The sequence below is a fragment of the Clupea harengus genome, chromosome 1, assembly GCF_900700415.2.
Source record: "Clupea harengus chromosome 1, Ch_v2.0.2, whole genome shotgun sequence".
Taxonomy (NCBI): domain Eukaryota; kingdom Metazoa; phylum Chordata; class Actinopteri; order Clupeiformes; family Clupeidae; genus Clupea; species Clupea harengus.
In genome coordinates, this window is record NC_045152.1 from 12,787,447 (window position 1) to 12,805,342 (window position 17,896).

The window sequence follows — 17,896 nt, forward strand, 5'->3', positions numbered from 1 at the left end:
CACACACACACACACACACACACTACCCCATCACCTGCACCTGCACCAACACCATGGTAGCGCACACACACACACACACACACACTAAACTCACTAGCCTACAACTCTATGGTCTCACACACACACACACACACACACACACACACACACACTAGCCCTACTAGCCTACAACTCCATGATAAGACTCGCACACATACACACACACACTAGCCTACAACTCCATGATAAGACTCGCACACATAAACACACACACACACTAAACTCACTAGCCTACAACACCATTATAACACACACACACACACACACACACACACACACACACTAGCCCTACTAGCCTACAACTCCATGATAAGACTCGCACACATACACACACACACACACACTAGCCTACAACTCCATGATAAGACTCGCACACATAAACACACACACACACTAAACTCACTAGCATACAACTCCATGGTTACACACACACACACACACACACACACAGTTGTAAACTCAGTAACACATCTCCACTGGTGTTCCTCCTGGCTGCAGATGCTGTTTTACTACAGCACGCCTGTCTCACACACACACACACACACACACACACACAGGGGCGGCCCTAGCACATTTGGCGCTCTAGGCGAGCTTCACTCCATTCCAAGATGCATAGCTCTTGATTAGTTGAATCATGTCTAATTAAACTGGCTAGCTCGCTCCACCAAAACTAAAGCTGTCCAAATTTGATTACTCAAACTCTTATGACGCAAAATGACGCAAATTGCGGTACAGCTGAACTTGAACTGATGTTTCGACTGAATGGCAATAACAAGGAACGTCACAAGTCACTGGCTAGCTAGCGTTAGCTAACTAGCAAGATTACATACATCCATTCGCTAAAGTTGACAATACAACACTTGGATTTTTACCAGTATTCCTCACTGAAGTTGCCGTGTTTGGCTTCCTTAATGGGTGTGCTATGCAACGAGTAAGATATGTGTAGTGTTGTTGCATTGGCTATTGGCTTTATATGTGCGCCCCTATTTTAATCATGTCTTTTTTGTATAATGTAGAATAAATGGACATATCATTTTTTATATACCGCCTCTGTAAAATCCTTAAAGAACTATGTGACAGGGAGTAGGAAAACTTTCAATGATAAGGTACATCTTTTCTTCTTAACTCCACTAAAGTTGCCTCTTCATTATTTTGTTCTTCAAAGTTTCTTGAACACACACACACTCTAACCAAACGCCTCACTGTGCTCGCATGTTCTGACAACACCAAGGACGTACGTACCTCCTCCGTTTTCGATTTTTGGCTCATTTTACCCTAATGTTAGATTTTTTTTTTTTTATGTCAAAATTTTGGTTGGAGATATAGAAGGGGGCGCAAAAAAAACTCTGTCCAACTCTGTCCAGTTTATTTTTTTTGCTGGGCGCAGTTTTTTGCGACCGCCTATACCGCCTGTAGGAAAAACCGCCCCTGCACACACACACCATCCCATCTACGTGTCTCCTAGAACTCAGTAACAGAAATACACACTCCTACGTGTTTCACTCAGTAACTCACGTGTGTGTGTGCGTGTGCGCGTGTGCGTGTGTGTGTGTGTGCGTGTGTGTAGGTGCTGTTTGACCACGTGGGCAGTCTGAAGAAGTACGAGACGGTGCAGGACATCCTGCGGGACTTCTTTGAGCTGCGCATGCGCTACTATGTCCTGCGCAAGGACTGGATGCTCGGCATGCTGGGAGCAGAGAGCGCCAGGCTGTCCAACCAGGCCCGCTTCATCCTGGAAAAGATCAAGGGCACACTCGTCATCGGTGAGGAACAGGGGTGTTAGTGTGTGTGTGTGACCGAGGCCCGCTTCATCCTGGAGCAGGGGGGTGTGTGTGTGGGTGGGTTGGTGGGTGGGTAAGCAACGAGTTTGCTTAAAAGAAAAAGCTTGGAGGGCCTTTTAAGGGGTTGGGTTAGGGTTAGTTCCTGGTACATTGTTGTTCCTGGTACATTAGATATATAATCCTGTGCCTACTTTAACAGAATGACAGCTCTGTTCTGCTAACTAGCTCGCTAGTCCAGTCTGTTACCCTTTTTCCACACGCCACGACATGCCCACTCAAAGCGAGACTAACTAGCTCGCTAACGTGCTAACTAGCTCGCTAGTCCACACGCCACGACATGCCCACTCAAAGCGAGACTAACTAGCTCGCTAACGTGCTAACTAGCTCGCTAGTCCACACGCCACGACATGCCCACTTTCACGCCGTTGGCATGTGTCGGTACCGTTAACTGTTAAGTGTAAGAGTGTCTGGGCTCTCCCATTACTCCATATGCAGTCCTGATGACCGTCACCCTTGCCTTTACACCTCTGATGTGGGAAGTGGCGCTAGCCTGTTAGCGTTTTGACACTTGTAAATGGTATGTAATATTCTATACCAGGGGTACTCAATAGGCGGACCGCGGCCCGGATCCGGACCCAGACGCAATCAAATTTGGACTGAAGCCAAAATCAACATTCTAATTTAATCATGATCCAAACAAGTTTTCATTGGTGCGTTGTGGTTTCTATCTTGCGTGTCAAATCCAGAGGTCCAATCAGGAGCTGTAATAACAACATCACTATGACAACTCACTCACTCAATGTTAGCCGCAAGCTTTGTGGGTCACGCAGGTTGTGTGTGTCAATGGCAACAACGCGGGCAGATAGATTTGTGAACGGTATCTTTTTCTCAGCAAACGAAAATCATGGCGTGCTTTAAACCCGACAAAAAAACGAAAAGTTGATTCCAAAAATCGCTAATTTAAGACAGAGTGGACTGACAAGTATGCATTTGTGCTGCCTGTGGGGAGCACAAAACCAATGTGTTTGATCTGTCTGTCTCCAGAGAATAAACCTAAGAAGGAGCTGATTCGCATGCTGCAGGAAATGGGCTACGACTCCGACCCAGTCAAGGCCTGGAAGCAGGCACAGGAGAAGGTGTACACACACACACACACACACACACACACACACACAGTCAGATGCACTGCTACAATCTCTCTCACTCTCTCACGCACACACACACTCTCTCTCTCTCTCACACACACACACTCTCTCGCACACGCACACAGTCAGATGCACTGCTACAATTTCTCTCTCTCTCTCACACTCACAAGCACACTCACACAGAGGGAGAGCTGTGTATTGAACTTCGTCTGTGTCTGTCTCTCCCCTTCAGGAGGAGGAAGAGAGTGTTGAGGAAGGCGAGGAGGAGAAGGAGGAAGAGGAGTCTGGTCCCGACTACAACTACCTGCTGAACATGCCCATGTGGTACCTCACCAAGGAGAAGAAGGACGAGCTGTGCAAGCAGAGGGATGACAAGGTGACACACACACACACACACACACACACAGTCTAGCATACACACTCACTCAGTCTCACTCTCACACATCTCACACACACACACACACACCCTCACCCTCACACACACACACAGAGATACGCCCTCTCACCGTCATTCAGTCTCGCATGCACATATACTCACTCAGTTTTTTTCTACTCACACACACACACACACACACACACACACACACACACACCATACGCATACATACCAAAGTAATGATTTCTCTCACATAACCACTTTTTTTGTCTCTGCAGTCCACATATTTGACCTTTTTAGCATTGTTGAGTTTTGTTTTACTTCTGTATTGTGATTTGTGTGTGTGTTGTTTTGTGGGGAGGGTGTAACTTGTTGTTGACGTGTGTGTGTGTGTGTGTGTTTTGCTGCAGATGACTGAGCTTAACACTCTGAAGAAGAAGCAGCCTACTGATCTGTGGAAGGCAGACCTGGCTGCCTTCACTGAGGAGCTGGAGGTAACCTAACTCACACACACACACACTTACTTTACCAACCTGAATCTGATGATAAACTAACACACACTGATACACACTACCACCGTTTAGCTGGTAACAAGCACAGATACACACGGCTCTGGTGTTCATGTTTGTGTGTGTGTGTGTGTGTGTCAGCGTGTGGAGGAACTGGAGCGCGTCGCGGCGTCGTCCGTGGTGACGCAGCCCAAAACGAAGGGCGGGAGGTCAAAGGTTGTGAAGATGAAGCAGGAGACGATGCCCACTCCTCAGGGTCGCCGTGTCGTCCCCCGCATCACCAGCGGCATGAAGGACGTCGCCGCCAAGAAGGGCAAGAAGCCCAGATCCAAGGTGTGTGTGTGTGTGTGTGTGTGTGTGTGTGTGTGTGTGTGTGTGTGACCACAGTCCAAAGTAAAGTGGACTTGCTTACTTTTTGCAAGCAAGAAGCCTAAATCAAGTTAGTTGTATGTGTGTGTGTGTGATGTAATTCTCTGCTCGTCCCCAGAGCGATGATGTTGTGATGAAGATGGAGTTTGAGGATGGAGCTGGAGCTGGAGAGAACGGTGATGAGGAGGACGAGGCCGTGGGACTGGCAGCACGCCTCAGCAAGAAGACAAAGAAGGAGCCCAAAGAGAAAGGTGCCCTCAGCCCTCCACACATTCATCCATCCGTTCATTCAGCCGTCCATCCATTCAGCCCTTCACACATTCATCCATCCGTTCAGCTATCCATTCAGCCGTCCATCCATCCATTCAGCCCTTCACACATTCATCCATTCATTCAGCCGTTAACCTGATCAATTGATGTTTTTCTTTCATCTTGTGTTGTCTCCTAAAAGCCTGCAATAAACAGGTTGAGAAAATGGGCGAGGTTCTGTGTGTGTGTGTGTGTGTGTGTGTGTGTGTGTGTGTGTGTGTGTGTGTGTGTGTGTGTGTGTGTGTGTGTGTGTGTGTGTGTGTGTGTGTGTGTGCTGGTTTTAAAGTGTTTTATTTTGCTCTATAGCTGTGTCTAAGCTGGGCAAGCAGACCACGCTGCAGTTTAAGGCGTTGAAGAAAGAAAGGGAGAAGAAGAAGAACCCCTGGTCTGACGAGGAAGATGAGGACGAAGAGCCGTCAGCGTCCGGGTCCGCCGGAGAGCCCAGCCCAGACATCGCACCCAGAGAGAAAATCCAAAGAGCCACTAAGAGTGAGCACTGCTACTAACTACTTCTCTCACACACACACACACTGGGGGGGGGGTCAAGATCAGCCTTTTCCCCCAGCATGTGCTGTTGTGACCCTGTGCAGTATTCTTATGCTCTGGCGTCTGTTTATAGCCAGCCATTTCCCCCTCTGTCTATCAGTCTAGACCAAACACACACACACACACACACACACACACTTCCTCCGACCAGTCACTGATGTTTTGATTAGGATGCTAGAAGGGGCCTCTTTGGGAAACATCCGCTGGACTTTTTTTTGTATCAACGTGACCCATGTTGGAACTCAAGTTTGAGCCATCTCACAGTAGAGCTGGTGGATATACTGTATTTAATTGGTATTTGATAAACCTCAAGTTTATCTGAGCCATCTCATCGTAGAACTGGTGGATATATTTAATTGTTATTTAATAAGTGTCAGTGGTGACCACACCATGATCAACCAGCTGATGAAGGCAGCTGCAGTTTGGCTTCTGCTAAGTGTTTTTCTCTCTCTCTCTTTCTGAAGCTGGTTCCAGTAAGTTTGTCTTCTCCAGCGATGATGAGGATGATGAAGAGGATGCAGCGCGTGGTTCTGGGAAGGGTGGTAAGGGGAAGGCCGTAATCAGCGATGAAGAGGATGCAGCGCGTGGTTCTGGGAAGGGCGGTAAGGGGAAGGCCGTCATCAGCGATGATGATGATGAAGAGGACTTTGCACCTGATCACAGTTTGGAAAAGGACAGCGAGATGGACAGCCCCGCCCCCCCTCCCATGTGAGTGGCTCTCACAGTCTCCTAAAGTGATGTCTCTCTCTCCCTCTCGTGCTGTCTCTCTCTCGTGCTGTCTCTCTCTCTCACAGTCTCCTAAAGTGATGTCTCTCTCTCCCTCTCGTGCTGTCTCTCTCTCCCTCTCTCGTGCTGTCTCTCTCCCTCTCTCGTGCTGTCTCTCTCTCTCTCTCGCTCTCTCGTGCTGTCTCTCTCTCTCTCTCTCTCGCTCTCTCGTGCTGTCTCTCTCTCTCTCTCTCTCCCTCTCTCGTGCTGTCTCTCTCTCTCCCTCTCTCGTGCTGTCTCTCTCTCTCTCCCTCTCTCATGCTGTCTCTCTCTCTCTCTCTCTCTCCCTCTCTCGTGCTGACTCTCTCTCTCTCCCTCTCGTGCTGTCTCTCTCGTGCTGTATCTCTCTCTCTCTCTCTCTCTCTCGTGCTGTCTCTCTCTCTCTCTCTCTCGTGCTGTCTCTCTCTCTCTCTCGTGCTGTCTCTCTCTCTCTCTCGTGCTGTCTCTCTCTCTCCCTCTCTCGTGCTGTCTCTCTCTCTCTCCCTCTCTCGTGCTGTCTCTCTCTCGCCCTCTCTCATGCTGTCTCTCTCTCCCTCTCTCGTGCTGACTCTCTCTCTCTCTCCCTCTCTCGTGCTGTCTCTCTCTCTCTCTCCCTCTCTCGTGCTGACTCTCTCTCTCTCTCCCTCTCGTGCTGTCTCTCTCGTGCTGTATCTCTCTCTCTCCCTCTCTCGTGCTGTCTCTCTCTCTCTCTCGTGCTGTCTCTCTCTCTCCCTCTCTCATGCTGTCTCTCTCTCTCCCTCTCTCATGCTGTCTCTCTCTCCCTCTCTCGTGCTGTCTCTCTCTCTCTCTCTCTCTCTCTCGTGCTGTCTCTCTCTCCCTCTCTCTCATGCTGTCTCTCTCTCCCTCTCTCGTGCTGTCTCTCTCTCATGCTGTCTCTCTCTCCCTCTCTCGTGCTGACTCTCTCTCTCTCTCTCCCTCTCTCGTGCTGTCTCTCTCTCTCCCTCTCTCATGCTGTCTCTCTCTCCCTCTCTCGTGCTGACTCTCTCCCTCTCTCATGCTGTCTCTCTCCCTCTCTCGTGCTGTCTCTCTCTCTCCCTCTCTCATGCTGTCTCTCTCTCCCTCTCTCGTGCTGTCTCTCCCTCTCCCTCTCTCATGCTGTCTCTCTCTCCCTCTCTCGTGCTGTCTCCCTCTCCCTCTCTCATGCTGTCTCTCTCTCCCTCTCTCGTGCTGACTCTCTCTCTCCCTCTCTCGTGCTGTCTCTCTCTCTCCCTCTCTCGTGCTGTCTCTCTCTCTCCCTCTCTCATGCTGTCTCTCTCTCCCTCTCTCGTGCTGACTCTCTCTCTCTCCCTCTCTCGTGCTCTCTTTCTCTCAATTTCCCCCAATCTGTATCTCACTAGTTAAAGTGAAGTTTTTAATAAAGGTTTCTCTCTCTCCCCATGCAGAAAGAAAACCGTGACCAAACCTGCAGGAAGCAAAGCTGTGTGTAAGTACACTACCCAGCACTGCACACACCACCATACTCACATCTATATGCCAGCACTGCACACACACCACCATACTCACATCTATATGCACAGCACACACACCACCATACTCACATCTATATACCCAGCACTGCACACACACCACCATACTCACAGCACACACACCACCATACTCACATCTATATGCCCAGCACTGCACACACACCACCATACTCACAGCACACACACCACCATACTCACATCTATATGCCCAGCACTGCACACACACCACCATACTCACATCTATATGCACAGCACACACACCACCATACTCACATCTATATACCCAGCACTGCACACACACCACCATACTCACATCTATATGCACACACACCACCATACTCACATCTATATGCACTGCACACACACCACCATACTCACATCTATATGCACAGCACACACACCACCATACTCACATCTATATGCACAGCACACACACCACCATACTCACATCTATATGCCCAGCACTGCACACACACCACCATACTCACATCTATATGCCCAGCACTGTACACACACCACCATACTCACATCTATATGCCCAGCACTGCACACACACCACCATACTCACAGCACACACACCACCATACTCACATCTATATACCCAGCACTGCACACACACCACCATACTCACAGCACACACACCACCATACTCACATCTATATACCCAGCACTGCACACACACCACCATACTCACAGCACACACACCACCATACTCACATCTATATACCCAGCACTGCACACACACCACCATACTCACAGCACACACACCACCATACTCACAGCACACACACCACCATACTCACATTTATATACCCAGCACTGCACACCACCATACTCACAGCACACACACCACCATACTCACATCAATATACCCAGCACTGCACACACACACACCATACTCACATATATATGCCCAGCACTGCACAGTGCACACACCACCATACTCACATCAATACTCACAGGTACACAGGATACTAATGCTAAACACTTTTTGTTCCAACTGTTAATATGTGTGTGTGTGTGTGTGTGTGTGTGTGTGTGTGTGTGTGTGTGTGTGTGTGTGTGTGTGTGTGTGTGTGTGTGTGTGTGTGTGTGTGTGTGTGTGCGTGTGCACGTACGCTCATTCTTCCAGCCAAGCCCAGTGGAGTGGAGCCCTCCAAACCTCCACCCAAGGCCAAAGAGGCGGCGCCAAAAAAGCCTGCCGCTACCAAGAAGACCACTGCTGCCCCCAAGAAGAAAACCACAGGTGAGACCCTTAGTCCCCCGTCAGCCGTCATCTGGGTCTGGGTTTGAGAGAGACTTAGGTGGCCTAGTGTTAGTGCAGTGGGATTCTCTTTTCGATTCTTTTACTTCACGTCTCTCCTCGATCTCATCATGTTTTGTATCGAGCGCAAGGAAAAGTGTTTAGGAAAAGATTGTACGTACTATTCGACTGCAGCCTGAGTTGAGAAAGGAGTTCATATAAGGCAATCTGAGACTGCGGCTGGGTTTCAAAAGTGCATCCGACCAAATTCACCAAAGTATCGAGCCTTAACATTTCTTTGTGTTTGTGTGTGACAGACGTGAAGCAGCCTTCCATCTTGGACGCTCTCTCCAAGCCCAAACCCGCCTCCAAATCCACCAAGAAGGCCGCACCCACCAGCTCCAGCGACAGCGAATCAAAGCTCTCTTCCAAAGCTGCCCCGCCTACTCAGAAGGCTGCAGCCAATCGCAAGAGGAAACCAGTGCTGGACTCTGACTCCGAGAGCGGCTCCGATGACCTCATGGCCCGCATCAAGGGCAAGATGGGCGGCGGAAAGGTAGCTTTACAATAACTTTATATACGGAAGGTAATGGGTGTTTTAAAATGACCAATTTTCTTGGATATTTATTCTAGCAACACATGGAAATGTGAATCTTGTCATAGCCATATTTTTGTATAGTTAGTACTTTTTTATTTGTACTGGTTTATACTATTTGTATTGATTTTCTTTTCTGTGAAACTGTACTTTTATCTACGCTCATGAGCTCAGAAAAATATCCATAATAGTTGCATTCCACCTATGGCCCAAAAAAAATTTGGACAGGATCGTCTAGCGGTCATCTGCAATAGCTCCTTCATACTCGCCTCTTTTTCCCCAGAAAACCAAGAAGTGGGATGATGATGACGACGAGAGCTTTGCACTCCCTGCGGAGCCCGACTCCACTGTGGTCCAGAGAAGCAAACCCAGCCGGGCCAAGAAACCCACCACCTACAAGTTCGACTCCGACTCCGACTTCGGCTTTTAGTCCCAGCTTCTCCACTCTCCCTGTCCTGCGTTTCTGTTTGTTACCTTTTTATACATGTTTGTGTTGTCCTGTAAATATGCACTATTTTGCATGTTCTTTACCTTTACTGTTTTGATACGTATGAATTTCAATAAAACCTGATAATTATTCCATCTGTCCATGACTACAAATGTGTTACAAATCTGACAATATCAGGTCGATGCAGCTTTGTATAATGTGTGTAAAAGTTACAAGTCTTTTATTTGTCAGATGCACAAAATGACACAGGGTCAGACTGGGCACTGAAACATATATGCATATAACATATAATAAACTATGCTAACCTATTGACCTATACTAACCTGCATACAACCCAGTGAGGGAGTTAAAGGTAGTGCAATTTTCCTAAATTTAAAAACACTGCTCCGAAAGAAAGATCGGCTGTGAAAAAAAACTGTTTTCAAACTAAATAGTTAAGAAATGCCATAACCTGCGCTAAGCACGTGTGAATGTGCAGAGGGAGGGAGCAGGTTCCAGAGCGGCTGAACGACTATGACATAAATAATATTCTCTAATTACGTCTCCCCTCCCCTCTTTGGAAGTGCACTTATCAGCGCCGGCCTGAAAACTGGCTTTTCCTGTCATTAGGGAGGGTGTTTGAAGTGATTTCCCACCAGAACAAACATAAATTAGTCTCTCGGTGTGTGTCTGGTCTGATTAGGGCGGTTCTCCCGGTCTCTGGCGTGGTGACGTTGAGAGCGCAACTACTATCCGTGTTCAAATGTTTGAAGTGCCATAGTGCATGCATGACGAGCTGTGAAGCATGTGTTCTTACGAGCCTCAAAACTGCAGAGAACAGATTTCAATCGATCCAGAGAACACCGTGTTGGGACTAAACATGCGTGCGCCTAGGTTGTTACGCTAGGGACTTTTATCATTTCTGTGATTTTCGACAGCAACAGGTGTTGGACATGGCTTTGACATGAGACGAACAGGTAGGACCGTAGACTACATTGTCACACTCACAATTTTATTTAAGCTTTAGCCTCAACTGTAACACTCAAGGACATGTTAATCATTTTAAAAGTTGGTGTTTTCCACATTCAGTATAGGCTACTGTAAACGTTCACTAATCCACATACTTCTAAATGACTGAATAGCCATCAGACTGACAGTCTTTCTGTTCTTCTCTGGTAAGGGCTGTGAAGAGGATCTCCATCAGACTGATTGTAGAGTAGAGGGTCTGGATCAGCATCCCCTCTGCATCTCCCTCCCTGGCTGACGGGAGACGTGTGGCGTTATGGTCACTCACCTGGACCTGTGAGGATCAGTCTATGGTGGTGTTGGGGACAGGACAGGCAGAGTGAGGATCAGTCTGTGGTGGTGTTGGGGACAGGACAGGACCTGTGAGGATCAGCCTGTGGTGGTGTTGGGGACAGGACAGGACCTGTGAGGATCAGTCTGTGGTGGTGTTGGGGACAGGACAGGACCTGTGAGGATCAGCCTGTGGTGGTGTTGGGGACAGGACAGGACCTGTGAGGATCAGTCTGTGGTGGTGTTGGGGACAGGACAGGACCTGTGAGGATCAGTCTGTGGTGGTGTTGGGGACAGGACAGGCAGAGTGAGGATCAGTCTGTGGTGGTGTTGGGGACAGGACAGGACCTGTGAGGATCAGCCTGTGTTGGGGACAGGACAGGACCTGTGAGGATCAGTCTGTGGTGGTGTTGGGGACAGGACAGGCAGAGTGAGCAAAGTTTTGGTCCGGTTGCGGAGGGCAGGGCTCAGGCGTTTATAAACCATGCCTATGGTAAACAGCGCTATATAAATCAACACACTTGAATCAAGGTTGGGCTTGAGGCACGGAGGAATCTTAGGGGCGCCGGCATGGCGGACTGGGGGTTCCTGGGGGGGCTGTTTGAGGCGATGCAGACCCACTCCCCCCTACTGGGGCGCCTGTGGCTGCAGATCATGCTGGTGTTCCGCATGCTCATCCTGGGCACCGTGGCCTCCGACCTGTTCGAGGACGAGCAGGCGGAGTTCGAGTGCAACACGGCGCAGCCGGGCTGCAAGCAGGTGTGCTACGACCAGGCCTTCCCCATCTCACAGTACCGCTTCTGGGTGTTCCACATCGTGCTCATCTCCACGCCCGCCCTCCTCTTCATCATGTACGCCATGCACCTGCACTCCAAGAGCCAGGCCCGCCAGGAAGGTACTTACTGACGCACACACTCTTACCCGACTACTCATTATCACACTTTCTGTACTTTAGACTGTATTGTTTATCTTGTATGTTATTTTATACTCCTTTTGTGTTTCTGGTAAATGTACAGTATGTATTTGTATGGGTTAGGTATGTAGTATGAGGGAACCTCAGAACAAATTTCAATTCAATTCAGTTTTATTTCTATGGGGTGTTTACATGTGTATATGTAATTATAGATTATGGTGATGAGGAACAAGGTTGTCACTGCCATCAGCATTTACAGGTAAAGGTGCGACAATATGGGAGAGAACAGAGACAGGTTAGAAACAGAACATCAGAAAATCATCAGTCATACATCATATGTTATTTAAACATCAAATGTTATCAATGTTATTTAAACGTCAGCATGCCACAGGCTATCAAGGGTAAGTGGTGTTAGGTTCATCTTAATCTTAATCTCAACCAAGGTGCCAGCTCCAAAAGCGGGCAACTGGGCATCAACGCCCACACCACTGAGCCACTGATGCAGAAACCGGACGAGGGCGGGTTGAACCCGCGACAGGACCATAACGTGATGCGTCTGTACATGCTGAACGTGGGGTTCCGCTTCCTGGCTGAGGTGGCATTCCTGGTGGCTCAGTGGGCGCTGTACGGGTTCCGCGTGGAGGCCCGCTTCCCCTGCAGCACGTTCCCCTGCCCCTACACGGTGGACTGCTTCACCTCGCGGCCCATGGAGAAGACCATCCTGCTGTGCTTCTACTTCGCCGTGGGCCTCCTCTCTGCACTCTTCAGCCTGGCGGAGCTCATCCACGTCTTCACCAAGTGGAGGCGATGGAGGAGGGCGGCCCGGACGGGGGGACCCCCGGACGAGAAGACGGCTGGACGGAACCAGAGGGACCTCCAGAAACTGACCCAGGTGGCGGTGGGTGACGAGGGTGGCTGGGGGTTTCAGAGGGGCAGGAGTGGGAGTGGGGGTGGGAAAAGGGGGCAGTTTTTCTCAGGGCGGGGGAGACATGGGGGCACTAGTGGCAGCAGCAGCAGTGGTGGGGGGAAGGTGAGGGTGTCGCTAGGCAGGAGCAACTCCAGCGTCGGACACAAGACCTCCAGATACAGTAGCCAGAAGAGCCGCACACAGGTGGTGTGAGTGTGTGTGTGTGTGTGTGTGTGTGTGTGTGTGTGTGTGTGAGTTTCACAATGCCATGAGAATCAGTGAGATGTGTCAGTTGAATTTTTTTTTTTCAAGCTGTTGTGAGACAGGACACAAAAGTGTGTGTCATGCCAAAAGTATGACAGTTGGCAAACCTGGCCAATTCATATTTCCGTTTGGTTTTCATTTATGTGACGTTTGGTCATCTAAGTTTTCAGCGGTTTGTCGTGGTTCAGCTAAGTGGGTGATATTCTATTCAGAGTTTCCTTCATCATTTCCTTCATTGGGAACCATAGATTAGAGGTGACAGCTGTCACGTAATCCACTCTTCTGCTTGTTTACCTGAGAGATGTCTCTCATTGTGACGCATGGCTAACAGGTCTGGGTACATTCCCTGAATGCCTCTTTCAACGCTCTCTCGAACTGATCCCGAAAAAGGAATGCACCGGTCGCTCCTCTGGGGTTCAGTCAGCCAAGCAATGTGAGTTCACACAGGTCATACGTTCGGTTCATAAGGTCATTTCATACAGTTCATAAGGTCAGTTTTCACAGTTCATAAGGTCAGTTCATAAGGTAATTTCATACAGTTCATAAGGTCAGTTTTCACAGTTCATAAGGTCAGTTTTCACAGTTCATACGGTCAGTTTTCACAGTTCATACGGTCAGTTTTCACAGTTCATAAGGTCAGTTTTCACAGTTCATAAAGTCAGTTCATACAGTTCATACGGTCAGTTTTCACAGTTCATACAATCGGTCATTATATCAGTGTGGGGTGGGTCCTCTGCCCCATTGGCTGAGGGTAAAAAAAAACAAGAAACCTAAAAATAACCCTTTTTTCATTGTCGAAGAAAAAAACATGAAATGTTTGGGAATTAATGAATTACATGTTTATGTCACAGAACTTGATACATCATAGAATATCTATCCAATCTATAGCTTTTGTACTGTGATTAAGAATAAACCATTCAAATTGTAAATCTTGTGTGTATGTATGTTGAGTATAATGCAATCTCCTGACTCCAGTCTAGAAATGTATATATGTGTGTGTGTGTGTGTGTACATACATACATACATACATACATACATATATATATATATATATATATATATATATATATATATATATATATATATGTGTGTGTGTGTGTGTATGTATACCTGCAAACAGTCATCTGGCATATCCTGAAATGGGCATGAGGATGTGAAGCCTACAAAATTCACTTCCCTGATCGGTTTCTGCAGAATCCAGGTTGCAGTACTTTATTATATGTATTGCCTTACCACTACGGTTATAACAAGACTTCTGGAATGAAGCAATTAATTGTAGGCTTAAACTTAAAATGATCAGTCATAGGCAACTCCTTCACAATGTCCAAGAACGTCGGGAACCTTGGCTGAATCCTAGTCAGCCATCAGCCATCAGCTATCAGCCATCTGAAACGGATCCGCCACGTCCAGTCTAGAGTCAGCTACAATAAGGGTCTCCAAATCTGGGCCGTTACATCTAAATACTGATCCTTTCATAACATCTTATCAAGGGTGCTACTTTCCATTGTTAATTTCTTTCTGTTGTGAATTAGGGCTAAATATGCTTTTTCGCTGTGCTTTCTCAATTTGAAATTGTGTGAATTCACGCCTGCGCTGAGCCCTGCTCCTGCCACGCCCCCTCCTGACTCAACACACCTGCCTCAGTCACCTTCCCAATCTCCTGATTGCTTGATTACCCACACATTTTGGTGGCTCATTCATCAAGGCACATAGAAGTTATTTACCCAATTTCAAACAAATCAGCCATAAGATGTCTCTACAACATGTTTTCCTCTGTTTCTCTCACATGGCTTGGTCTATGTTCAAAGTTCATTTTGTTACATCTTTACATATCATTTACAAATTCACATGGTCCTCTTTCACCTGTTGAAGTCAAATCAATCATTGGGGACTTGGGGTCGCACATTCTGCTTGGACCCCGATGATCGCTCCTTGTAGTTATATTTAAACTTATTATGATAGTGTGCACCCCTGTCCTGTTATAAATACTTTTACGACTATATGTAGCTTTTACTCCACATTAACTATTGTATTCAAACATATTCCTGCCTTCAATTAATAATCCTACATTTTATACAGACCTTGTAATATAGTATGTAATAGATTGTAATTGACAATGCCAATCAATTTTAGCACAAGAATATATCTGTTATAAAGTCACACTCATCCTCATATTCACTTTACAGGTCTCAAAACTGGAGAACGTAACGCAAAACTGCTTAACGTACAGGTACAGTGTAACAGCCGCCACATCCACAAACTATAGTTCCTTAGATTCAGAATAAGATATTGATAAGATATATTGTAGCCAGAAACGTAATCATTCAAGATAACACACTTTTCTTGCATCAGAAAATATTATTATATTATTTCTATTGATTCTTGCTCATTCTCTCACTTTCTGCGGCGGTCATAATAATCTACGTGGTAGCCTACGTCTAGTTTTTGAACAAACCATCAGCATTTACAGTATTCCCCCGGTTGAGCAAGAGAGGCCTAATCTCTTTGTCGACGCTAGGTGGCAGCATTGAGCTAGTCTGCTCCGCTGCCGTGAGCGCTGAGCGAGGCCGAGATGGCTTTGTGGTGTCATGATTCTGGTATCCCAAAGCATTCCCCACAGGAAGCCACTACATAATCGCAGTAAGCCCGAAATCCGACAGAACAAATTACGGAGGACAATGGTTATGTGAAATTCGCCACTGCTTTAACGCCTTTTGCTCCTCTGCAACACAACAACCTTGAGGCATGCAGCAAACCTAGCTAGGCCTATAGCACCATTGAAGGGAATATCACACATGTTAAAGCATTAGCCATGAACCATGTTAAATTTAAGTCTAGGTGAAAAGGTCAAAGACCCTCTCCGTTGTCCCACTTCACCAAATTAGTCGCAGTGTAACTGTGGGCTCCTTCAATTAAGACTTTATATACAAATGTTAATGTGAAACAATGCTAAACAGCTTCCTGGATGGATAGAGGGGGGGTTCCCAAAAGTGGATGATCGGGTCGAGGGGTCGGGAGGTAGAACACATCCCCCTTTTGGACCTTGGGCCGTTTTATTCAGTCGGTAGAGAGGCAGAGAGGATGGCTGACCCCACCCTCTTTCACTTTGCAGTCTTGATACTTGAAATGGATCGATCATCAGAGCTTTTCACGTGTAATGCTTCCACCCACGCACACTCAAAGACACACACTCTCTCACACACACGGATATACACACACACTGTGTAATGCTTCCACCCATGCACACTCAAAGACACACACACTCACACACACACACACACTGACTCTCTATCACACGGACACACTCATACTCACACACACACACACTGACTCTCTCTCACACGGACTCACTCAGACTCACACGGACACACTCACACATACACACACTGACTCTCTCTCACACGGACACACTGACACGCACTCACACACACACAACAGTCTGTTGGATTTTGTTTCTATGATGCTTTCTGTTTGTCCGTGACTGTCTTATCTTTTACTGGAGCAATGTCATCTACTGTATAATATTTAGCAATGTTGTCCAGTCATAAACCTATTCTGAATGTGTGGGGACATAAACGGGTATAAGAAAACACCCAAATGATCAGATAAGGCCAAATCTCTGACGGTGATGCCAAGGTCCAAGGTATGACATCTATATGCTGAGTTAGGCTAAAGGGTAACAAGTAGTGCATTTACTTCTTCAGAATAACTGCTTTCTGGATAATCTACATGCAAGTTGAAATCCCCTGATATGATAAGACAATCAAAATCAATAACAATGTGAAAATCATACATATAGATGCCTCTGCGAGACTTGGTAACTCTCGGAGTTGTCTGTGAGTCTCTGGTAACCGTACCTGGAAATCCAACCCAATGTTCCAGCCTGTGCAGTAAGATATTATGATCAAAAGTGTCAAAGTCTGCACTGAAAAACAGATTTGTAAAATTTGGTAGGCAAAGTATCTAAGCAGCATGTGGAAGAGCTGAGACTGTCCATCAAACTAAATTCTGACATCAAGCTGAGTTCCCCTCTTTTTTTGCTGGTAATCTCAGATGTTGAGCTGTTTGGAATTGAGAGAACATCTCCTGCCTGATTGTATACATCTTTGCCTTTGAAAAAAGACACAAACTGGTTGCCCTTATAAACAGTTTATAGTTCAGGTGACAACTGTGAAAGGGGGTTTGCCAACTTCTCTACTGTTTTGAATATCCCACGAGTATCAGTAGCTGAGTTCCCCTCTCTTTGTTGCTGGTAATCCCAGATGTTGAGCTGTTTGGAATTGAGTAGATATGCTCTCCCTGATTGTATACATTTATTCTAGCCTGACGATATCATACTCATAATTCTAGTCAGAATATGAGTCTGATAGTGCTCCATTGGGCTGTGATTATGGGGCGTGTTTCAACCGAACCAGGAAAAAAAAATGCCTCTTCGCTCAATTGGATATACCTAGAGCCAATCAGAGCAACGCAGTATGACCATAACGTAGACCATCGGGGCCAGCTGATACATTAAACTTTTACCGGATCCAGTAGGAAGGAAGGCAAAAACATCTTTTCGATTGACAAATGCCTTGATCGCGTTTCTCTGTTCCTCTTTCAAAATGAATGCACTGTGAATGTCTAAATGGACTCGAATCTATACATTTCAGCTCTCCAGCGGCAGCCATGTTTGTTGAAAACGAATTCAACCCGTGTGTTGGTGACGTGGTTGATTACGTTATGGTTGATCATCTGTCCATCATCGTATAAAGCCCGCCCTGACAATTTGATTGGTCCGAACAATTTTTTGATTTTTGATCATTTCTCCCCAACGGGGCAGTGCCAGACCGAACTTCCAGACCTCAAATGTTGTGGGCGGGGCTAAGTTCGGATGGTATCCAGGCTACATTTATTCCTTAAAAAGATGCAAACTCGTTGGCCTTCTAAACAGAGAGAAGTTTAGG

General features: G+C 47.0%; 2 protein-coding genes across 4 annotated transcripts in view; both read left to right on the forward strand.

Moving 5' to 3' along the window:
- The window catches only part of top2a (DNA topoisomerase II alpha), a 25,106-nt gene extending 15,380 nt beyond the window's left edge, over positions 1-9,726 (forward strand). The window contains exons 24-36 of one of the 3 annotated variants that reach the window (XM_031567911.2): positions 1,607-1,802; positions 2,865-2,956; positions 3,198-3,341; positions 3,752-3,835; positions 3,992-4,183; positions 4,338-4,470; positions 4,835-5,017; positions 5,539-5,627; positions 5,688-5,782; positions 7,222-7,262; positions 8,438-8,551; positions 8,866-9,104; positions 9,427-9,726. In XM_031567911.2, the coding sequence (XP_031423771.1) occupies positions 1,607-1,802; positions 2,865-2,956; positions 3,198-3,341; positions 3,752-3,835; positions 3,992-4,183; positions 4,338-4,470; positions 4,835-5,017; positions 5,539-5,627; positions 5,688-5,782; positions 7,222-7,262; positions 8,438-8,551; positions 8,866-9,104; positions 9,427-9,573 (1,749 nt within the window). In that variant the 3' untranslated portion in view covers positions 9,574-9,726. Of the gene's footprint in view, positions 1-1,606; positions 1,803-2,864; positions 2,957-3,197; positions 3,342-3,751; positions 3,836-3,991; positions 4,184-4,337; positions 4,471-4,834; positions 5,018-5,538; positions 5,783-7,221; positions 7,263-8,437; positions 8,552-8,865; positions 9,105-9,426 lie in introns of all 3 variants that reach the window. The other 2 variants (XM_031567919.2, XM_031567903.2) reach the window with 2 other exon arrangements.
- A 1,419-nt stretch (positions 9,727-11,145) lies between these two features.
- LOC105909079 (gap junction delta-3 protein-like) lies at positions 11,146-12,963 on the forward strand. Its single transcript, XM_031567931.2, has 2 exons — positions 11,146-11,761; positions 12,223-12,963. Exons 1-2 carry the CDS (start codon positions 11,437-11,439, stop codon positions 12,897-12,899), a joined length of 1,002 nt encoding a protein of 333 aa, XP_031423791.1. The 5' UTR covers positions 11,146-11,436; the 3' UTR covers positions 12,900-12,963.
- The last annotated feature ends 4,933 nt before the right edge of the window (positions 12,964-17,896 follow it).

Coding starts and splice junctions, on each gene's coding strand:
- LOC105909079 (XM_031567931.2), top strand. CDS start 11,437: ATGGCGGACTGGGGGTTCCTGGGGGGGCTGTTTGAGGCGATGCAGACC. Junction 11,762..12,222: donor GAGCCAGGCCCGCCAGGAAG/GTACTTACTGAC, acceptor ATCTCAACCAAG/GTGCCAGCTCCAAAAGCGGG.